This window comes from Pezoporus wallicus, unplaced genomic scaffold (assembly GCF_028554395.1).
Source record: "Pezoporus wallicus isolate ANWC-B61680 ecotype Strahan unplaced genomic scaffold, APGP_CSIRO_Pwel_v1 contig_7876, whole genome shotgun sequence".
Lineage (NCBI taxonomy): Eukaryota > Metazoa > Chordata > Aves > Psittaciformes > Psittacidae > Pezoporus > Pezoporus wallicus.
Window position 1 is genome coordinate 18,760 of NW_026641435.1, and position 22,560 is coordinate 41,319.

Here is a 22,560-nt window from a genome sequence, read left to right on the forward strand (position 1 = left end):
CTCCTGGCTTGTATTTCCTCCTCTAAACAACCAGATGAGAAGCAGAGGGAAACTGTCCCAAGCACAGCATTAACAGCAAAAAGGTTTTATTTTATTCCAGCAACCTATGAACTGGACTAGTAGAGACTCCATCTAGGTCAACCCTAGATCTTCCATGGAATTGTAGCATCTAAACTTGTGATGGTCAAATGTTTAAGTCTCTGTCACCAGGGATGACAACCCTCCTTTGGATGCTTTAAAAGATGCTCTAGTTTAGATCCAGGTGAGTTAAGATAGGAGTCACCAAGTAAATCTCTGGTCTGTGATTGGGGGGGAAGCTCAGATACACAGGCTGAGCCTTAGAAACCATGAATACATCGGGACATAGGACACCCAAACACAAGCAGACTGCATCTCGTGCCACAGTCACAGCACTTCACCTTGTTCTTTGATGATGGTGATGCTGACAATCCTGCGTCCAATCTCTGCAATGCCAGTAGGGACATCAATGGCCTCCACCTGCAGCTGCTTCTCATCGTCATCATCCTCCCTAATGAAGAGTGGGACACGCACATCCACCAGCTCCACAGCCTCTTGGAACTCCACCATCCCGTGAGCATCTGTGGGAAGGGCAACCGTGAGCCGTGGGAAACGCCTCTCCTTGCCCAGCTAGGAGGCAGCACTGGGCCCTGCTCCCTACCTTGATCTGAGGTCACGGTGTAATAACCTGGTGAAACCTTCAGGTCATTGAAAGCCTCATGGGAAACATGCTTTTCCATCACTTTGATGATCTCTGGTTTGGCTGAGCGAGGGGCAGTGAGCACTGTGTCCACAATGGTGTGGTCCTGCCTTTGACCAGTAGGAAGAGAGAGCCAGGTAAGAGCTGACGCTAGGGTTGCTCATCTCATGTAGCAGCTGATGGGGCTAGTGAGTACAAGTGTGTGTGGATGAAGAGGGAGGAACAGCACAGGGGAGGGCTGCAAATTTCTCTTACCTTTTCCCGGAATTGGGCTGTAACCTGGGAGGAGAAAAAAAAAACAAACAAACAACAACCAGCAATCAGAGTGACTAATGCATTTGTGGACACAAAGCTGGGTGTGAATCAGAGAATCAGGCCCTGGGCAGGTCTGAGCTGCAGCAGCTGCCCTGAGGGTGCCATCCCAGCCTGCAGAGCCCATGGCCCTATCACATGTTTCCTCCTGCCTGGCTGCTCCCTTCAGCCCTGGGTTTCCTAATGCGATGAGGAATGTGCCCAAAGGGAAGATCACATATCAGAGCTGTGGGGAGGGAATAACACTCCCCACTCAGTGCCAGCATCCCCAGACTCCTCTGTTCTGCACCAGGCACTTGGAACTCTGTATAGTGTTGAAACTTTTGAAGTCAATGGGAATTCTCCTATTAAGAACTATGTGACCAGGATTTGTCCTTGGCTGTAGGAGTCTCAGGTCCAAAGCCAGATGCAGCTGAGACCACCTGTAGAGATGGGTGGGCTCTGCTCTGCAGGCCTGGATGCACTGCACTGCACCGGGCTCCTGCTTGTGCTGGGGGTGTCTCACAGCCCATGCTCCCACCCAGCATCCCAAATTTCACACCCAGCCCCCTGGTCCACTCCCTCATCAGCAGGGCCCTGGAGGAACCTTGCCCCAAAGAAGATTTCTCCCCTTGTGACTCACCTGAACTTGGTCTGCTGGAGCTTGTGGCAGCCGGGGATGTGCTTGAAAACCTCGTTCAACTGCAAGGAGCAAAAGGGACTTTCACAACATACCCCTTGCTGAACAGGGATGTGTTCAGCAAGCAGAAGCTGCTGCCAGCAAACACAAGAGCCGGGTCCCTCCCAGGTCCTTCCCTCTCACCCTGCCACACCAGGCAGACCAATACATGGTTTCTCCCCAGAACATGGCAAGAAGCTTCGAACTGAAGCCAAACAGGAGCTTCAAAACACGTGTTCTGAAGCAAACTGCAATTCTCATGAGATGCTTTTGATATTTCTCACAATTGTGATCTTAAAAATTGTCCTTTCTTTCAGAAAGAAGAAACACTGCTTTTTTCAAGTGCTATCTGGGTTCACAGGGAAGGAGCACTCCTCCTTCCTCAGCATTGCAGATAGACAGCATCATGGCTGTGCCCCAGTGCCACCCCAAGCCCCCTCATGCCCAGCTCGTACGTTCTCCTCCACTTCCTTGTGCAGCTGCTCACACTCTCGAGTGTCCGGCTTCAGCAGGTTCTGCGTGAAAAGCCGGGTCAGCCTCAGAGACAGCCCATAGGGAACTGGAAAGAGAAATTCCCAAGTCAAACTCCTTCCTTCCTGGGTCAGAGAAACGACCCAGCCAAAAGTTGGAAGCATGAGAACACACATTGATGCTCAGTATCCAGATCTCATATTGCTAGTATGCAGCAGAGAAACCCCTCCAAGAACTGGAGGGCTAACTGGGAAGCTCTCTGCCAGATTCAGCAAAGGAACAGTGTCCAGTGGTGGCTCTGGACTGATGAAGCAGCGAAATCAAGGCTGGGTCATTGAGCTAATTAGAGTAAGACACATGCAGGCTACATCCACCATGCAGCCAGGCTGTCAGGAGGTCTTCAAGGCTACCACCTGCTCTGCTACAAGGCTAGACACAGGAATGTGCTGCTCAGCTTCCCACAGGATGGAAGCAGATATAGGAAGAACCTCTTTGCACTTGGGCTTGGAGGTAATGCCTTGGCTGCTAAACCTGGGGTCACCACCAAGGGTTCTTGTCCTTTGTGGCACCCCCATCTCCATGCACTATTCCTCAGCTGTGGCACTCACTGAGATCTTTGGGGTTGGCGGCAGCGAGGGAGGTGAAGCCCTGTTTATGAACATTGTTGTTGATCTTCCAGCGGACTGTGTCGCAACCCTTGAGGGACCCGCTGCGGACCATGGGGGTGTCCAGGTGGTCAGAGGACATGAGGCTGTGGCGAAGCATGTAGTGGTCCTCCTTGAAGCCAACAGTGCGACCTGCAGAGCCAGGGGCAAGGTCAGAGTCTGGGCAGACTGGGACAATGCCAGCCATCAGCTTCCCAACACCAGAGATGTTGCTCTGGGGAGTCGTTACGGCTTCCACCATGCCAAAGGTGTTGGGATGCCAGAGTGGAGTGCAGTGGAGAGGGCAAGGGGTGTCCATGAGTGTGGAGAACACCAGCTAGGTATTACAAGGGATACTGTTCAGGGGAGAGCCAGCAACGGGATTCCCAGTAGGGCACACCAGGCTGCGGGGCAAGAAGGAGCAGTGGAGCAGCAGCTCAATGGCTCCTTGGCTCAGGCTCTCTGCCAGGAGCTTTTCCCCAGATCCACCTCTCCAACTCAGAGAAGAGGAGGATTGATACTTATCCCAGCACCATCCCCAGTCCAGGAAGACAGTGAACACCACAGATCCCTCTTCCCCCAGTTCAAAGGGTTGGTACCTTGTGCACAGCAGGGAAGCAGGCCTAGGCAAGCCTAGAAAACAAATGCCAAAGACACAATCACTGTGTGGCCAAGAGCAAAAACCCCACATCTTCAGCTGGGAGGATTCCCATCAGCAGGGATGGGTGGGCAACAGATGGATGGAGCTCTGGAATCTGGTTGTAGCCATATATCCCTTAGGTATGGGAAATCCCACCACAGCTTGTGTCAGCAACTGCAGAGGTGCTGGATAACACTGGGACTCAGCCCCTGTCAATGTGGTCATGCTGGAGGCTGGGTTGGTTCTGGAAATTCATGATGTTTTGGCCCTTATGTGGTGCTTTCCCAAAGCTGGGACAAACGTCTGAGGCCCTCACCTTGCAGCAGGCACAGAACTTCCAGCAGAGCAGCAGCAGCAGCCCCAGGAGCAGGATGAGGAAGATGAGCAGTGGGATGAGCCAGAGGAAGTTCCCCGGTGGGCACTCTGCAAGTGACAGCAACGTCACACCTGGGGTGTGCAAGGAGGGACTGGGGAGGCAGGGACAGAGGGGAAAGGCTGGACTACAGCTGTCTGAGGGCTGGAGCAGCCTGGTTAAGCACTCACTTAATGCTCACAATGAAAAGTGCTGTTCAGGGAGAACTCTGGGCACCCTGTGCAGTGCCTCACCACCATCACAGAGAACTTGTGCCTAAGAGCTCATCCCAATCTCTCCTCTGCCAGCTATCCCACCTCTCTGCTCACATCCAGCCATCTCAAGGGGCTATTCAGCTTCTCACATCAATCCCTGCCCATGCTACCAGTGAAAAGGCATCGATGTCTAAAGGTGCTGGTCTTTGTAGATGCTGCACTCCACTCCCTGCAGTTCACGTGAGAGCCAGGAAGGTGGGCAGGGACATACTACCTGAAGCTCAGCCTGCCCAGGGCACAGCAAAGGGACGAAGCAGGGATCAGAGTTGCTGTGGAGCAGGTCACTGTTGAATCAGACCCTAGAGTGGACATCCCTTCCAACAGGTCCCCTCTCACCTTTTTTCTTCTGGACACGGACAGTGGTGTTGGGGAGGATGTTGGGATCTCCCTCCAGGGTGTAGTGATATGTGCAATCATCCTCCTCATCCTGGAATGAGCAGTATTCACTGGCCTCCTCTGTAGAGGGAGGGGAAATGGTCGCAGAGTCATCAGGACCAGGCAAAGCTTAGGGAGCTGCCCCACATGCTCACACATATGGGGCAGGGCCCACAGGAGACACACCACGTGTATCTGCACCCAGCTTGCTTTGCCTGATACCTTTCTTTAGCTCTTCCACCATCTGGAGCTGGAGGTGGCACGTGCTGCAGTTCCCTTTTGTATTGCCTGTTCCCCAGGCCTGGCAGCGAACACAGTCCCGGATGCTCTCACACACAGCCTGAAAGCCCTGGGCAAAGACCAAAGTTGGATAGTCAGGAGATAGCCCAAGGGAGGACACCGTCTCCAAAAGGCAGAGCTGGAGAGGCAACACTGCATCCTCACCCCGGTGCCAGGGCAAGGGCAAAAAGAAGAATCACAGTGAACATGCAGTAAATGAAGGATTTATAAGCCCAGGAGCCTAGCACAGTAGCTCCAAAATCTCTTATACCGACAGCTGGCATTGGGTAGTGATTAGATCTTCTCCAAGGGTTTTAGGTAGCCTTTCCAAAATATGACTAAGCCAGCTTTCTCCAGTCCCACTGTGGGATTGGCCTGTATTTGTCAAAGGGGAAACAGAGGAAACAAACCATGAAATGTGGGGTTTTTTACAGTCTTGGGGCAAACTGGAACAAGCCAGGAGCTGAGCTTCAAACCTCTGCCCTTCACCAGTGTGCAGATAAACAGGCATTCAAGAGTTGCTGTTGGTGAACAGCAAACTGCGGGCAAAGCAAGCCCACAGCTACAAAGCAGCTCCCGTAGTAGACCCTTCCTGGCCACCAAAGGCAGGACAGGAAAGACTAACCCCTCCTCAGGATTTTGTTCCTGACCAAGATGAGCCTTCATGTCTGCTTTGCCTTCCTTCCCTAGAGCGTTGCACAGGAGAAGTGATAAACACAGAGGGATCCCAGGCTGAGCCTCACCAGGGAGTAGCTGATTTCGCAGGTGGAGCTGGTGTACAACGAAGCCTTGTCACAGATGCATCTGCCACATTCACATCTCCCATGGTTATTGCAAATACCCTGGGAGGGAAGAGGGGACAATCAGGGACCAAGAGCAACTGCAGATGTGCAGCGCACTGGGGGTCAGCAGGGTGCCAGCTCCCAGTGGCCCTGGGCATCAGGGCAGTTTGCTGCAGCCCTGGCTGGTCTTACTGGCCCCGTGCTGGCAGGGCAGCACCTACCCCTCTACTGTCGATGCAGGTGTCGTTGCTCATGGGGCATTCGCAGCCTGGCCCCTCCCAGCCGCTCTCACACACACATGCACCCTTGGAGCAGCGGCCACGATCTGCCATGCAAGAGGAGGAATTGCCCAGGGTCAAAGCTATGCTGTTCCCCCAGCCCTGCCTGCAGCTCTCCTGCCTTCATTGGGGTACAAAGGGGATGCAAACAGGCTCCAGTGCACCCTCCCTGCACGTTTGCAAGCACAGAGTCCCCACAGCCCATCGCTGGTCACTCAACCCCTCCGTGCCAGTGCCACCAACCCAGGGACACCCCGCCTATGCTACCAGGACAGAGCAGGACATGGCACATTGCAGGGTGGGGAGCTCCCGAGGGCGGTGGGGCTGCCCTCACCATTGCAGAGGAAGCCGGAGGTGCGTGGGCACTGCAGGACGTCGTACTGGCAGAACGCCCCATCGAAGCGCTGCATCAGGTCCTCGGAGTAGCACTGGCACTTCCCACACAGGCACTCGCCCCGGCCCGAGCATGGCTCCACGTCCCCGGGGAGGATGCAGACTTCATTGTTAGGTGAGGATGCTGGGGAGCAGTCACATGTGTCCCCTCGCCTGGTGGGGAAGAGATCGTGCTGAGAGAAGCAGGAGCAGAGCACAGGACAGCAGGGTCCTGAGCAGGATACCCAGAGCATGACCGTGTCACTGGGGATCCCCAGAAGCAACCAGCAGGAACCCGGGGGGGGGCTGTGTGTGTGTGTGTGTGTGTGTATGGAACTGGACAAAGTCCTTACCAGCCAGGATGGCAGATGCACTGTCCACAAACAAAGTCCCCATGAAAGCTGCACATGGGTGAGTTAAACTCTTGTTGCTGTGAGAGAAGACAGAATGGACACTGCCAAATGGGCTCAGCTGCTCCCAAGACTATTTCAGGAATTAGAAAGGCAGATTTGGAGCAAAGTTTTGCCCACAAGGCCGAGCTCTGCTATAAGACAACATGCCCAGCTTGGTGCGGTGACGAAGATCTCCTTGGCCAGGTTGAGCCTCTGCTGAGCAACAGTGAGGGGTCAAACAGGACCCACACGTGCCAGCCATGCATTCCCTCCCCAGGCTGCCCAGGAGGAGGACATCTGTCTGTAATACCCCTCCCCACCATGTACCTGTTCACAGGGGCACACGTCACAGATGACAGAGGCTGTGACTTTGAGGCTGTCACTCAGGGACGTGGGTTTCACTTGGATGACTCCCTGCCGGTCTCTCTCAGGGAGACTGCAGACATGCTGCCCGCCAACATACTCGAGCGCCTTCACACGCACATTGAACTTGCCCTGAGGGAAGGGACACACCACAGGGGTGAACCAGCTCTGCTGGACCACAGCATAGCCAGACCGACCCCAGGTGAGGAAGGAAGGAGGGATGCAGCTCAGTCGCTCACACATGCCTTCCCTGAAGGGCCATTCAAAGACTTACCACCTCCCCACGAGTGATGTGGAAGGAGCCAGATTCTGTCTTTTTGTACATCAAGGAGGTGAACTCTGTCTTCATGGCTTTGGGGACAAAGTCAGCCCGGATATCCATCTTGGTGCGGATGCGCTGGGTGGCAGAAGATAACCACAACAGTGATGTTCAGCAGTACACCTGCAACCACACCATGTCCTGCCCAAGAGGGGCTGCATCCTGCCTGCTTTCCTGGGCAGGAGGTGCCCCCCCTTCTGCCTTCCCTGGGAGTGAGAGCAAAGCCCCAGAGAGCACCATTACCTCAAAGGCTGTGCGGAGCAGCTCCACGATGTTGGAAGAGTCCTCCTGGAGCACCCCAATCTCAGAGATGGGGAAATACTTGTGCAGCTTCTGCAGAGAGACAGGAGCCCCTGAGCCAAGGCCTTGAGAAACCTTCTCTAGCAGTGAAGTGGGCTCTGCTTTGAGCAGGGTTTGGACCAGAGACCTCAAAGGTCCTTTCCAACATAAATTACTCTCTAGCTCTGTGTCCCCATTGCTTTACAAGAAACAGACATCAACATGGAGAGAACTCTAGGATCCCAGATTCCTGTACCAAATAATACACCCTGAGACCTCCCATGACCCAGAGCAGCCCCCTAACACACTGTGACACCCTTTCAAAGTATCAAGTTATTGGTTTAACACTTGGGGACAAGAGATGGGAGAACACTTTCTCCTCAAAGCTGAGCTGCAGGCAGAAGAGCAATAGCACTGGAGGAAAGATAAGCTCACATGGCATCACTGCCACAGTCTTCTCACCTCATAGTAGCTGTAGGAGTGGTTGGTGACAGCGAAGATGGGGATGATGTTGTGTTGGCCTAGCAGACGCACCAGGGTGGGCACCGAAGGGTAATCCTGTTTGGTGTCATACACGTAGGTGCCATCAGTGTCTAGGTGACAGTGCTCATCATTTCTTGCCAGGATCCCTGCCAGGACGTTGGTCCCATCAGCTTCATAATGAAAGGCAGATTCAGTGGAGAACACAAGCAGGTGAGTGCTGTCCTTCCTCCAGCCAATCTTATCCTACAGCCAGGGGAGAAGGAGAGAAGGAACCTTTATCTCTGTGTCTCCCCAAACCACTGCACAGCATCTGCAGCCACTGGCAGGCCAGCATTAGCAGGAGCTGGAAAACCCAAGGGACAAGGCACCACCTCCACTTGTCAGCTAACGCAACCAGCTATGGGGCTCTGGGAATCCAAGTCCAGGTCTCCACTTCCCCTTCTGCACCCCCAATGTGTAGGATGTCTCCCAGCAGCTCTGTGCCAGTACTATACATAGAGTCATAGAATCAGCTAGGTTGGAAAAGACCTTAAAGATCATCAGGTCCAAACATTACCCCAACACTGCCAAGGCTAGCACTAACCCATGGCACTGAGGCCTTGTCTCCACTGTGTGTGAACACTTGCAGGGATGGTGACTGCAGCCCTGCCTGGGCAGCCTCTTCCAGTGCCTGAGCATCCTTTCTGTGAAGAAATTTTTCCTAATATCCAATCTAAACCTCCCCTGGTGCAGGGAGCAAACCCACGCTTTTCTGGATGTGTTTGGAGCTGTGCTCATCATTCGCCAAATGGCGAAGCCCAAGCAGGCTGTTTTCTTTGGAGCAGAGTTTCACCACCACAGGCACAAAGGGGGACAAAGCGAGCAGCTCCTGTGCTGGGGATCAGACACTAGAGATACACACGCAGATGGTCTAAGACCTAGGAAAAATTCGGAATGCAAAACAGCTTGGCACCAGAAACATGTGGCTGGGAGGGCAAGACATATAGCTGTGAATGTACATACAACCTCCCAGGTTCCCAGCTGAACATATAACCCGGGATCCCTGGCTCTCTTGTCAGCTGCCCAGCATACTGCTTTTTGCTCATCACCCAATATCAAGAAGATCCACTGGTTAAAACCAGACCCCTGCCCACATGGCTCCTGAATCCCCCGCCACCATCACCTTGCAAACAGCTGTCTGCAAGATGGCATCAAAGCCACCCTCAGGGGCATCAAGGTTGCCGGAGATGCGCTCTTTCCTGAGCTCTTGGCTGAAGTAGTTGATATTGCTGGTCAGACGGATAACATTCTTGAAGGAGAAGGGGGAATCAGCATTGTTCCAGGGTTCACGGAGCCTAGGAGAGAAGGAGAGAGTAGGGTTTGTGCAGCCGGCAGGAGCAAGGGGATGCTTGGGTGAAAGGAAAGGGTGTGTGGGGACTCCTGGAGGCTTGGGAAGACATGTCTTCCCAAGGGAAGACATTAACTTCAGTTGGCAACCGTAAGCACTGAGAGGTAGAATGGGTGAGGGCAGAGATGGAGGAGGAGGCATTCAATCTGTTGTGGCAGAGCAGGCAGAGTCTGAAAGCTGAGGACACCGCTGGCACTGGCATGGTGCTAACGCAAGCCCTGAGCAAAAGGTGGGGAGGCCAGGGGAGACATTTGCAGTGAAGGGAGAGAGATGAGTGGAGGCTCTTGCACCGCAGACATGTCGAGAAAGCCATGGAGAAACATATGGTGCCTGCCTTCCCCTCTGCTCCCATCCCAGGGACCCATTGGCCTCACTCACTTCTCAGGTCTCATATCTGTCTGAGGGGATGAGACTTTGTCCACAAACTTGCCAAATCCAATGGTGTAATTGGAGGTCAGGGCTTGCAGGAACTCCGCTGGAAGGAGGAGGGAAAGAGGAGGAGACACGTGAATAAAGAGGTGTATGTGAGGTTGCTGCTCCTGGGCATCTTCTCTACTGGTCAGGTCTAGATTCCCAAACTGTCAGCTTCTAAGCCCTTTGGGCTTGTGGCTTGTCTTTTTTGCGGTAGTAACCTATACCACCTTTGGTAGCCCCCTTTCCAAGGCTGGAGCTTCTGCAATAGTGCAAACCATACCTACCAGTTCAGATGCCAAAGCCACTGCACAGATCAACTTCGCAGGGCACCAGCCCCCATGCTGGGCTGAAAGGAGAGCGCATCACGCATGAGGATCCCTGCATGACCAGGAGAGACAGCCCCCCTCCCCATCTCCAAAGCAGCAATAATCAGAAATTCTAATTGAAACAGACATTTCTCAGCTTTTTGCCAGTTGCATCCCTTTCTCTGGTGCTAGTAAGAACTCCTCACTGCAGGCAGGAGTGAGCTGCCTACCTTCGTCAGCACAGAAGCTAGCTCCCCTATTCTTCCAGCTCTGGTCTCACCTAGGTTTTGGCCCATGCTTTTGAGGTTGTCCAGATCATCAGACATAGAGTAGGAGAAGTCCATGAGGATGTAGAGATCCACAGGGCTCTCCAAGGGCTGGAAGACATCCATGTTGAAGCTCATCTCCTCCCCAGCTCGCAGCCGCATGAACATGCCCTGTGGGGACACCTGGGTTCTCTGCAGGGATGTGTTGATACTGAAATTCTGTGAAGAAAGTGATGTGAAGGGGATGGACTCCACTTCCTATGCAGATACAATGAGGATGAGTCGAGGACCAGGGAGATATCTGGGCACTGGAAAGGCAGGATGTTCACACTCCCTTCCCTCATGTACAGCTGAGGACCAAAGGCAGCCTCCCCCATGTCCACACGTGCCCAGCTGGGCACCTCCTCTAGACCTTGGCATTTTGCTTACATCTGTTTTGCCTGAAAAGCCATGCAGCCCTAAGCAATCAGGTCTGTTGTTAACAGGTTCATCAGCTAACAAAAGCAGAGCATTTTTTTGAGTACACCCTACGTGAAGAGAGATCTGGACTTTGTATTCTTCCTGCTGAAGACTATAGGAGGATGAAGGACTTGAAGGACACTGGGAATGGTGGGACCCCTCAGGAGAAGCTGGGCAACAGCTGTCTCCCCAGCACCCACCTGTTGGGTCTGCATCTCGCCCCTGGTGTACACGATGCTGGCCTCCCTGCAGCCGTACCGCAGCAAGTTCTCCCGCAAGTTGCAACGAGGCTCTTCAAAGCTCTGCCAATGGGGAAAGAACAACATCACAGCCACTGAAAGCAGCAAATCCCTCGTGCAAGGGGAAAAGGCACTTATCAGGAAACACGGTCCTCTGCTGGGAGCATTAGTGAACCTCTGGGAGCAGGAGTAAGGGGATGATCCAGCACAGAAGAGCCAATGTCCCCCCAGAAGCAGGGAAATGTGATGATCAGTGAGTTGCTGGCTTGTTTGAAATAAGACTCTGCCTCTATCCCTTGCACACACCATTTCAGATCTGGCACACCACAGCCTTTTCTGCTAAACCCTGCATTACTGCAGGCTTGCCCCAGACTCTCCTTCCTCCCAGTTCTCCATGCCAAGGGAAGCCCATGTTTCAGCACTTCCCATCAGAATCAGCTCTTTGCAGAGAAGCAACAGCCAGGAGCTGACCCTGCTCTTGGGTCCCTGTCCCAGCTTCCACTAGAGGTGGTGGGATCGCTCCGTCAGCAGAGTGGGAAGCGGAGCCTTGGGCTCTCCTGCAAGGTCTTACCTCATCAGTGCAGAAGGAGCAGTCCTTATCCACTCGGATGCACTCAGTGCAGCTCTTTGCCCGCGACAGCACACAGCGGTTACCTACTGGGAAAGATCAGGGCGTCAGGAATGGAGAAAACCATGAGAGGGCATGAGGAAGGCCGATCTTGTTCCTGGGTGAGTCAGTGGAGTTTCTGCCTGGTTTGCTAGTGGAAGCAGGCTACAAAACAGCAGTGGGGTAGTGAGAGGGGCCCCAGATGCTGGGAAGACAGAAAACAGGAGGAAGAACACACAACTGGTCTTATAAGGGTGGTGAGGAGCTGGCACAGGGTGCCCAGAGAAGCTGTGGCTGCCCCATCCCTGGCAGTGTTCAAGGCCAGGTTGGACACAGGGGCTTGGAGCAAGCTGCTCTAGTGGAAGGTGTCCCTGCCCGTGGCAGGGGTTGCAACTGGATGAGCCAGAGTCACCCAGGCAGTCATACAACTGCTGCACTCACTTTTGCTTCGTTGGCAGAGGCCAGTGGCACAGAGCAGAGACAGGAGGAGCAGCCCAGCACACATCCGTGGCAGCACATCCATCCTCTTCCTCCTAAAACACATGGATCATTATGTTGTGGAGAGCCAAGATAGAAATGGTCCTGGAGATAAGGGCAGCTCCTGCAGAGCCCTTGCAAGCTGGTGCCTGGAAGCAATCTCTGACCTCACCAGGGCAGGGCATGAAGGCAAAACCAAGAGTGGTTCATCCTGTGCTCAGGCATCGGCAAATGGCTCAAAGTCCCCGGCAGTGGGGCAGGGCAGGTGCCACAGCACAGCACCCCTGTGTCCAGAGCCAGGGTGCCTGCATTGATAGGATCAATGCAGTCAGCCAGAGCCCAGGCTGCTCCTGGCTGGAGCCCAGTGCCATCCACATGTGGGAGCACCAACCAGGACAAGACCTTGCTTTTTCCAGCAGGTTAAGGAAAAAAAAAATGAGAGGAGGAAAAAGTGACTGTCTGTATTGTCCAAAAGCAAAACAGACCCCTCCCTTCTGCTATTTCCTATTGTACTAAGAGTTTCCAGGATGGTTGAAACAACAATAAATAGAGGGTGAGGTGTGGAAAATGCCAGACTTGGAGCTGTTGAACAAATCTATGGTCTTGAGAGCCCAGCAGCTACTCTCTCTCCTGTCCAGGGCAGCAGGACCCCCTGTGTGGATCCGAAGGCCAAATCGTAAACACTGAAGCATTCCCCCTATACCCACATGTGACTTTGAAAACTCAGTGCCATCCAGAAATCAGCATTTGGACATGGTAAACGAAAGAGACAAAGATGGAACTCGAGCTCTGCAGCTACTGTGCCAGACAGTGACTTTGGTACCTTGGCAAGTCACAGGAGCCGTCAAGGCACAAAACACAGTGTAAATACATCTCTAAAGCACCTCCTTTCTGGAAGATGCAAGTGTGAAATGTAAGATTCAAAGTAATTGTCTTATAGCTTCTTGCTGTGTAAGCCCTGACTAAAATAAGTGAAGAAAATGGGAAAATCACTTAGGGAAGGGAAAAGGGGTATCATGTGCAGTAAAGACATCTGAGTTCCCAGGCAGACACCAGCACACGGTCCAGTCACTTGGTGACTCAGCTACTAACAGCCTGACCTGGGGCCCAGGGAAACCCCTGGAAAGACCTGCTGTAGTCACAACAGCACTGGGTCACACGAGGCCTTTGGAGGATGGGGATATTTTGAAGCAATTTGGGGGATTTTGAAATCCCTTTTTCCCTTTCTCCACCCCAGTAAGCCCTGCCAGCTGCAGTAACCAACAACTCAGAGCCATGGGGAGATAAAATCAGGGGTGAGATTAAAGTGGAGGGAAGTGCTTTGACCCCACCAAGGGAAAAACACAGCAAGACATCCCCATGGCACTCGGTAAATCCCATTTCCCAACATGGGCAAAGGCCACAAAGAGAGAATTGAGTATGGGGGAAGAGACTGCTCAGCCCATACGGCCACCTTCAAAGGTGGCCTCAAAGCAAAGACCTAATTCATCCTCCTTTAACCACGAGTCAAGGAAGAGTCACCAGGGGATGGATGGGCACACCCTAGGCCTTGGACACAGGAACTGCTCTCACGTCTTTTCAAGTGCTGAGATAAAAGGCCATAAACCTCAGCTCGATATTAAAGTCCTGCTGCCCTGGGAGTCGCCGAGCTCCGAGGGTTGAGCTGGGCGGCTGCTGGCAGGCAGGGCACTGGTGGCTCAGAGAGCATTGCCGCTGCCACGCAGCACTGCAGGAAAGCAGCCCACGGTGTTTGTGCAGAAGCCTGCAAGGGGCATTCCTTGATTTCAGAAGTGTCCTCTGGAAGAGGAAACACCACTTTCACTGCTGAAAAGCTGCAGTGTTTGGTTGGATTTTCATGTTGACAACAACAAAAGCTGTTCAGTGTGCAAAGCCAGGAAAAAGAGCAGAGCAGCTCATGGCTGCACACAGACAACCTACCCCATCCCAGACCACCACTCCAGCATCCTGGTCTCCTCCTGCTCCCCCAGCCTTTGCCTGCAACCTCAGCACAGTCAACAGACCTGCTCCAGAAAGATCCCAGGAACTCCTGAGCCTGGAGAAGCCCACACTGGGCACCTCATCCCCCAAAACCATCAGATGCTTCAGAGAAACTACTGGAGCAATGAGATGGAGGACTGGGTTGGAGTGACCCTGTCCCATCCTCACCCCTTCCCAATGCTGGGAAGGACAAGGCTGAAACTGGGCATCACCCTGGGGTGGGGACTGGGGAGTGGAACCAAGTAACAGGTTATGATGAGCCATGAAGTCATGGTAGGAGCCTTGTCCCAGCTGCCATGTGGGGGACACCTGGCAGGTTGGGGACATGGAAGTGGGAAAGCAAGGAAAATAAAAAAAAAAAAAGCTCCCAGAGCAGCCTTTCCTCCCTCCGGTGGGCATTGCCTTTTTTATGGCTTCAGACCCCCCATGCTTCCCAGCAGTGCTTTGAGGCTGCATATGGGACTGACACCCTGGTAGATGGGAGGCACCTGTAGGAGCAGCTGTTCACCCATGTGTGCTTGAGCATCACGGTGCTCTCAGCACGCTGGTCACCATGATCAGCCTCAGCACGGGGCTTGGTGTCCTGAGGGAGAGCTCATAGTGATGTCGGTAAAGCACAAGGGCACCCGGGTGTCTCCCCGGGAGCCCTGGTCCCACAGTGCTGTGGCAGCCACAAGGGCTCATGCGGACTCAGTTCTCCTCCCCTGGCACGCTGCAGGGACACAGATCAGGACCACAGCTCACGCTTTCTCCCTTCCCAGGCTGCTCCGTCCCCAGCACATGCAGCGGCACAGAACTGCCAGGGGCTGTGCTGAAACCTGAAAATGATCAGCTGCCCAGGTGGCTACCGAAAACTTGACTCGCCAATCAAAGCCTTGCTTAAACACAGGCTCATATTTGTCTTTGATTTTGACTCCCCCCCTCATCCATCCCCCCCTTCCCCAGGTGGGCCTCAGCAGCCGGGAGCTTCCATGCAAGTGTCACCGTTTGCTGTTTCCAGCAAGAAAGGGATCTCAGCCCTTTGGTCAAGCTCCAGACTTCAGAAAGCCCCTGGCATCCTCTAGCAAGAGACAAAACAGCAGGACTCAGCCTGGGGACCCACACGGAGCTGCTGGGAGCCAGGGAGCAGCTGACAGCACCCTGTGCCAGCTGTGATACCTTGTCTTATCTCTGCCCCCTGGTTCGGGCAGGGGGAGCGCTGAGGGGCTGGCAGCAAGTCCAGGACTCTGCCTGTGGGACCTGCTTGCATGCCAGCACAGCCCTGGGGCCCTCCTGTCCCCCACCTGCTGCTCCCACCACATTCTCTGTTGCTTTGGCCCTGACAAGATGCTTTTCTTCTCCCTCACTTCCATGGGTGCCTCTCATGCATCTTTTCCCCCACCTAATCTGTGCTGGTCTGCTCCCTCACACCAATCTTTCCATACATTTCCCTATCTCCCATACACTTTAGATCCACCAGCCCACCTATACCCTGTCGCCTTTTCCTCCAGGGTCACCCTCTGTCCTTGCACCCCCCTCACAAAGGTTCTGCAAAAGAACCTCTGTAGATTTAGCAGGTCAGAGCCACCTTTGCACAGTTCCACTTACGAAAGCTTTTGCAAGGTGCCAGCTCCAATGCTGCCTTTTCCCCTGGAAGCAGGACAGGCTGAGACAGCAACCTTTGAAACCTGCAACAAAGGCTCCCCAAAGGGCTCTGCTCTGCCTTACCGCACTATGGTACCCCCACCCTCTGCTCCACAGCCCCCCACCCAAATGTCTGCAGAGGCAGCCTCTGCCCATGCAGCCCTGCAAAGCCTGGCTCGATCTCCAGCACTGCCCTTCCAGCGGGCTGAGGGGCACAGGACAGCGTCTGACAGCCAAATCCAGGGGAAAAAGGGGGAACAAGCCAGCAGGGAGCTGAGCCCCTCACTCCATGCCCTGCCTACCTGCCCGTACAAGGAGCCTCCAGTGCCCGATTTCATCCCTCGGTTAATCAACACAGTGAAACTCAAACAAGCTGGACACTAAAGAGCATGGATGAATTAATTCCACAAACCTCATTAGCGCCGAGTCTGACTCAGTGTCCAAATCCTCTGCTGCAGCCCGAAAAACAGGCACCCACACACCAAGCCAAGAAATTCCTCTGAAGGCAGAGGGGGAACGTGCTGCTTTGCTGCTGCAACTTGATTTCCAGTCTTGGCCTTTTCTTTCTTCTTCTTCTTTTATTTCCCCCCCTCCCTCGTCTTTATTTTCTGTCCCTTTTTTTTTCCGCTTGAATGTCAGCCTCCAGGCCGGCAGAGCTCGATCCTGCCTGCCTCCCGCTGCCTTCTGCTTGCTCCAGTCCAATAGCGACTTCGTTCTTGCTCCTCTCGCCTCCAGAGCTGCCGCCTCTCCCTCCCGCGGGCTGGCAGGGAGGAAAGGTGGGAGCAGCAGTAAGCGAGATCGGAGCGCAGGTGAGGACGAGCTTTATCCCAGCTGGGGAGGAAAGGGGTGCCCGTGACTCAGGACTTGGCATTCCTCCCTCGCACACCTGGATGGGCAGGCACAGCCCGCGCAGCCGCCCAGACCCTCCCTCTGCGCAAGCACAGTCCCACAGGAAAAGGGCTGAGCGGGTGGTTGTGGGGTACGGGCAGCGTCAGCTGCTGGCCTTTGCCTGTCTGCGGGTGTTTCTCCTCCACGTTTCCTTCTGGCAAGAGCGGGGCTGTTATCCCCGCACACAGGTAGCTCCTAGCTGTAATACCAGGTAAATTCCTGCCACGACAACCACCGGAGCCCAGCCTCTGTACCGTGAATGCAGAGAAGACAGATCCACATCTGGCTTTACCCAGGGCACAAGCACAACAGTCCACCCCACATCTGCAATAGGTCTGGCTTGTGGGTCAATGCAACCCCTTCTAGCACCGTGAGACCCACCCACAGCTGCCCCTAATGCATTCTACCATGGTCCAAGGAGCAGCAATCCCACAACTGCACCCAGCCCTTCTGCTGGGCTGGATCCCAAACCCCTTCCCCAGCCAAAGAGCAGCAGGGTTTAGAGTTCAGGTGAGATTATTTGCTCTGCCTCGCAGCATCCTTTTGCTTTAGAACCTGGGGTTTGTCATGGCTCAGCTACACCTCCTGTGGTGCAGAGGGTACACATACCTGGTAGATGCAGTAGCGGAGGCTGTGTTTTATCTTCCTGATAAATCCTCACAAGGAAAACTGCATTCCCTGCACTTCAACACAGACAACAGCAACAGCCAGATGAAAAGCTCACATATTTCCTGCATGCGCTGGAGATTAAAAATACAAGCAGGGCAATTTTTGCCTCTGTTATCAGTGTAGCACCACAGAGGCTGCTGATCGACTTCATGATGGTGGTGACCAAGTGCTGATTCCACTGAAAGTGAGGAGCAAGATTCCTTTCACTACAAGAAATATGAAGCTCAAATACATATGTGTAAACTGATTAAGCCTGAGGGAAAAGGAAGATGTGCTTGTGCCATTAAAAACTGCAGCAAATGGGAAACAGGTAGGGGCACAACTGAGGATGGCTCAGGCATAACTCCGGTATTTCCCAGTTTCTGAACACTTGACTTCACACCCTCAACATGATCCTGGCCCTTTTAGAGATGCAATTTTTTATCTTTAAACAAAAATTCTGAAAATGAAGGGGGTTTGTTGTCAGGTTTTGTTAAACCCCAACAGACATTTCCTGCAGTGTGCGAGCTGGGACATGAGGTTCCAATGCTCAAGCTGCAGCAGTGGCAGCTGGAAAAGAGCAGACTGGTACTAGTGAGGGGCTGAAGGCAGAGGGTCCACACACGGGAGCACGTCAGGTCAGGGACGTGAGCAGACAGACCACACAACTGTGTCTGCTCACCTTCCTTGCTCCTCCACATGGTCCTGTCCACCAGGAGCTCACATCAGCCCCAGCCTATCTCCACCACAGCTCTCCTCTGCTACAACTGTACAAAAAGCTGTTAAAAGAAGCCAATTTAGGTTACAAGCAAGAACCATATTACTAAAACCCAAACAAACAAAACCCACAAAAAAACTAAACAAAAACCAAAAAACAACCATCAGGAACCCTGGAGCCAACCAGAAAAGCATGGGAGCAGCTACCTTCCACCATGGTATTCAGTGGCCTTGGTTTCTGGCTGTTCTCCTTTCTCCACCTGAGATGGAAGATGTCTGCTGCAAAGTATCTCTGGTGTCACCTACAGACACTCTGACTGCCCCAGGGCTGCCTGACACCATCTCTCTCCCCTTCCTCCCTGCAGCAGCAGGGCAGGACCAGCTCCACTCAACATCTCCAGCTGTCACAAGCAGCCTGGTTACTCACCACAGGTGCTGCCAGAAGAGCCCAGGATACTCATTTTGCAAGCTTCTTAGAGACATTTCCCCCAGCCCCTCAGAGAACTCTCAGAACAGAGCATGAATTTTCCCAGAGACCTGTAGCTGACCTGTACTCAAGCAGACATTTGCAGGGCTGATAAAAGGCACTTTTCTGGTATCAAGACAGCTCTACCACCAATCTTTAAGGCAACAAAGCAGAGAGGATTTAGAAAATATCAGTAAGTGGTCATAAGAATATAACAGGTTTCACTTCACAGGATCCCAGCCTGGTTTGCCTTAAAGCTCATCCAGCTCCAGCCCCTGCCACGGGCAGGGACACCTTCCACTAGAGCAGCTTGCTCCAAGCCCCTGTATCCAACCTGGCCTTGAACACTGCCAGCGCCTCAGCACCCTTACAGGGAAGAGCTTCTGCCTAAGAGCTCAGCTCAGTCTCCCCTCTGGCAGGTTAAAGCCATTCCCCTTGGCCTGTCCCTACATCCCTTGTCCCAAGCCCCTCTCCAGGTTTCCTGCAGCCCCTTCAGGCACTGGAGCTGCTCTCAGGTCTCCCCTTCAGGAGCCTTCTCTTCTCCAGGCTGACCCAGCCCAGCCAGATTTTGCTGCAGATGGCACAAGCAAAGCTCACAGCCGCTGATGGGGTGGACATCACACCTATAAATCAGTGATTTGCTGATCTAGAAATTCTCCACCTGGGAGTGAAAAGAAGTTGCTCTGCGGCTCACAGTAAATTACTGTGTTCTCTGCTGAGGCTACCAGTCTGAGTGGCAATTACTGATAATTACAAGTGATTTTAGGGTTAATTCTTTTTTTAAATGCCACACCCAATTGTAGAGAACCTTTCTTCTTTCTCTCCTGCAACTGCAGTTTGCCTGGAGGTGGCTCTGGGGCTTTTTCTAGGTCTGCATTGAGCAGTTAAGAGTCAAGATCCCACTGCTGGAGCCTGTTCATTCCCTTTCTGAATTCTGTAACAAGACGCACTGCTAAAAGAAATAATCCCATAGCTGCACTGTACAGTGTAGTGGCAATATCCTGCTACCTGGCATAAATTTAAGGAGTGCTTAACAATATACTATTAGTGTACATTAATGTGCACATAATTTATTGCACTAAGTTGTGCTTAATATAATTACCCAAGTAATTAAAAGTGCAGGATGAAATCTGCTTCCATGTTCTCTTCCTCAGCCTTTCCCCAAAGACAACATTAACTATATGTCTGTTTTGTAGTGGATGCTCCTGTCAGGAACACACACCTAAAGGAAAACCTCTTTGCTGAACATCACTGATCCCTATTTTCCCCTGGGATGGGCCAGCAGCAAGAGGTAAGTTACTGCAGGGTTACTTCAGTGGCATACCCAGCTGTCAGAAGGCTGGAAGCACGCTGGTGTTACATCTGACAGGTTTCAGCAGACAGCCCACCTTTCCTCCCAGTTTGTGTTGGCCCCATTCAGTAATGTGGGTGAGGGTCTCCTGAGGAGCCTGCAAACACAAACCAGGAGAGGAGTTGGGCTCTCACCTTGGTCGTGCTCTGCAACCACTGCAAGCGGTTACGCAAAGCTAAGAGAGGTTAAAAGTACCAGTAACTTCACCTTTTGTCACTGCACCAAAAGGCAGGCTCGTTTTCTCCCTACAAAGAAGGAAGAACAAGCTTGGTAGAGGACAGACAGACAGACGCCTTCCATGAGAAAAGGCAAAACCTTTTCTTGTGAAATTCTGGTATTCTGCTGTTTATTGGCAACAGAGAGGAGGCCAGCCCCAGCCAAAGACAAGTTTCAAGTAAACAAGGACGAAATGTTGGAAGTCATCAGTGTCCATGGTTCCTGCTTAGAACAAAAGGAAGGAAGTTGAATATAAACAGAGGAACAGTGGCACTCGGCAAGGCTTGAGATGGAAAACGGCTCTGTGGGAGTCATGCATGCCTGTGCTGGTGTAAACATACCCCAGAAGGAAGAGATCTCACACCCCAATAGCAACTTATTTAACATTAGGCAGTCTTGGAGAGCCCTACTGCACAGCGTCTCTTTCTCTGGAGGTAATGCCTCTGGGCTGTCCTGGTTCACGCTGTTCAACAAGATCAAGCAGCCTCTGCCTTTGGATCAATTTCTGGGCACATCACAAGGACGATCTGTTTGAGGGGCTTCGCAGGAGCTGCAACTTCTTGTCCCCTGTGACGCCCAAGAGCTGGAAGGGAGCTTGTGCCAGGGTCAGCAAATCAGATGCCGCTGAAACCATCACCTCCACCTGCGGGAGCCCACTGCGCCCTCCGCAAAGCCTCGGTACAACCCAAAGGCTGGGCAAGGAAGACTTCTTCTCTTTCATTTTTTGTACTCTGAGTAAATAACTCCCATAGAACAGTAGAGCAGCAATCCAAGTAAAACATAGCTTGAGGTGCTCCCATTTTATGGTCTGAGGTGGGGCTGGCAAGGGCTGCCCTTCCCCACCCACTCTTTCGGGGAGACAGCAACAGCTAGACATAAAATAAAAGCAAGTCCTGAACATACAAAATCCCTTCTCACCACAGCATCAAAGGAGGGCAGATCTCCAAATCACAACAAGCAAACGGGAAAGAAAAGCAACACCTCAGGGCATGGAGGCGGGAGAAGACTTCAGAAGGGAGAGTGAGAACAGGACCAGCCCTGCCAAAGGTGATTTCATTATAGAAGCTCTCCTCTGCTGTGCAGCCCGGCCTGGCACAGGCACACATCGAATGTGGAGTTTCAGCTATGAGAAACCTGCGCAAGCCAGGAGACACCCATGCTTAAAAAGGCAGTAAGCAGAGAGAAGATTCCAAGGATCATGAGCCTGTAATCCTCAGGCAAAGGAATAATGAAAATAGGGCTGGTTTTACCCTCCTGGGTACAGTCAGCGTCCCCGTGGGAGGAGAGGCAAGAATGAACATCTACAGCACTGCTAACAGGCACAGACTGAGCAATCACTGTTGCAGTGCAGCTGGCACTTCAACACCAAGCAGCTGCCACATGGCCCTGCTACGATCCCAGCCATACAGATTCCCAACAAGCCAACCAGTCAAACCTCCCCTTGGAGGTTTCATGGGCAGGAAAGGATCCTTCTTCCCTCAGGACATTCTTGCACACCTAGAGCTCCCTCCATGTGTCTCTGGTGTGCTGACTGATCACAGCCAAGTGCAACCAGTGCAATCACCTTCTCGGAGATAGGAAAGAGGCTTTTTGCTGGAACTGGAGTTTCCAACCTGTGTATCCATCTATTACTTCCGGAAGGAACACACAAGATAAACAAGAGCAGCAAGCTATTGTACTGGCTGCAAGCCTGTTACATAATGGTTGGCATGTCCACTCCAGCTTCTTGAAAGGGAGTGAAAAACCCCAACCAACCAATCACACACATTTCAAGTTGCCCTCTGCACTGCGGGTAGTGAACACTCTCCTGTGAGAGCTCAGGGGCTGACTGCCAAAGTGTGGCATCACTCAGCCTGCCCTCATGCAGAAGCCCATTACTGCAGAAATTTGAAATCTGCTGCTCCGGGTGCCTCATGGCCATCTCTGCTCAGCACACTTCAGCAGAGCTGGGTTAGGGATTTTTCTCCTTATTCTTCCATGTGCCATAGAATCACAGAATGGCTTGTGTTTAAGGGACCTTAAAGCTCACCGAGTTCCAACCTCCTGCCGTGGGCAGGGACCCCTTCCACTAGAGCAGCTTGCTCCAAGCCCGTGTCCAACCCGGCCTTGAACACTGTCAGGGATGGGGCATCCTCACCAAGTCCTGCTGATCATTTTTCTGTAGCTCCAGAGCAGCAGGCAGGGAGCAAGGTAGGACCTAAACGAGCAGTACTTCTTAGCTCTGGTCATGAAGTCTGCAAAGAAATCCAGAACTTTGGAATGACGAGGGATAGTGCAGTGCAAGAAAGAAGAAGGTGCATGGAAGGGTGAGATGCTAGGATGTGTGATACAAGGTACCTTCATTTAAATGATGTTCCGTGGCTGCTGTAGTTAAATGTTTAAGATCAGTTAACTAACGCTGCCTTGACACACTCCCCCATTCTGCCCTTACCAGCAGTTCCAGTTATGGCCAGGACAGAGGAAGGGGAGGCACAGGACTGGCTGCTACCTCTGGGCCTTCCTGTGAC

General features: G+C 52.9%; 2 protein-coding genes across 12 annotated transcripts in view; one reads left to right on the forward strand and one right to left on the reverse strand.

The window, feature by feature from the left end:
• ITGB4 (integrin subunit beta 4) overlaps window positions 1-18,519 on the reverse strand; it is a 29,914-nt gene extending 11,395 nt beyond the window's left edge. For 6 of the 11 annotated variants that reach the window (XR_008974160.1, XM_057423945.1, XM_057423943.1 and 3 more), the window contains exons 1-25: window positions 16,180-16,341; window positions 12,111-12,202; window positions 11,634-11,719; window positions 11,024-11,125; window positions 10,379-10,583; window positions 9,758-9,854; window positions 9,155-9,326; window positions 7,972-8,235; window positions 7,474-7,563; window positions 7,186-7,308; window positions 6,876-7,043; window positions 6,510-6,586; window positions 6,119-6,330; window positions 5,728-5,831; window positions 5,468-5,566; window positions 4,668-4,794; window positions 4,407-4,526; window positions 3,760-3,866; window positions 3,403-3,436; window positions 2,768-2,956; window positions 2,144-2,247; window positions 1,653-1,711; window positions 974-997; window positions 680-828; window positions 420-599 (exon numbers count right to left, since the gene is read on the reverse strand). Coding sequence is in view for 10 of the 11 variants with exons in the window: in XM_057423945.1 (XP_057279928.1) it covers window positions 420-599; window positions 680-828; window positions 974-997; window positions 1,653-1,711; window positions 2,144-2,247; window positions 2,768-2,956; window positions 3,403-3,436; window positions 3,760-3,866; window positions 4,407-4,526; window positions 4,668-4,794; window positions 5,468-5,566; window positions 5,728-5,831; window positions 6,119-6,330; window positions 6,510-6,586; window positions 6,876-7,043; window positions 7,186-7,308; window positions 7,474-7,563; window positions 7,972-8,235; window positions 9,155-9,326; window positions 9,758-9,854; window positions 10,379-10,583; window positions 11,024-11,125; window positions 11,634-11,719; window positions 12,111-12,202; window positions 16,180-16,184 (2,989 nt within the window). In the remaining variant the exon portion in view is untranslated. Of the gene's footprint in view, window positions 1-419; window positions 600-679; window positions 829-973; window positions 998-1,652; window positions 1,712-2,143; window positions 2,248-2,767; window positions 2,957-3,402; window positions 3,437-3,759; window positions 3,867-4,406; window positions 4,527-4,667; window positions 4,795-5,467; window positions 5,567-5,727; window positions 5,832-6,118; window positions 6,331-6,509; window positions 6,587-6,875; window positions 7,044-7,185; window positions 7,309-7,473; window positions 7,564-7,971; window positions 8,236-9,154; window positions 9,327-9,757; window positions 9,855-10,378; window positions 10,584-11,023; window positions 11,126-11,633; window positions 11,720-12,110; window positions 12,214-15,731; window positions 15,812-16,179; window positions 16,342-18,227 lie in introns of those variants that run through there. The other 5 variants (XM_057423939.1, XM_057423941.1, XM_057423940.1 and 2 more) reach the window with 5 other exon arrangements.
• ARHGAP44 (Rho GTPase activating protein 44) overlaps window positions 6,740-22,560 on the forward strand; it is a 240,279-nt gene continuing 224,458 nt past the window's right edge. Inside the window, exon 1 of the mRNA XM_057423952.1 lies at window positions 6,740-6,745. The gene's annotated coding sequence lies outside the window, so the exon portion shown is untranslated. The remainder of the gene's footprint in view (window positions 6,746-22,560) is intronic.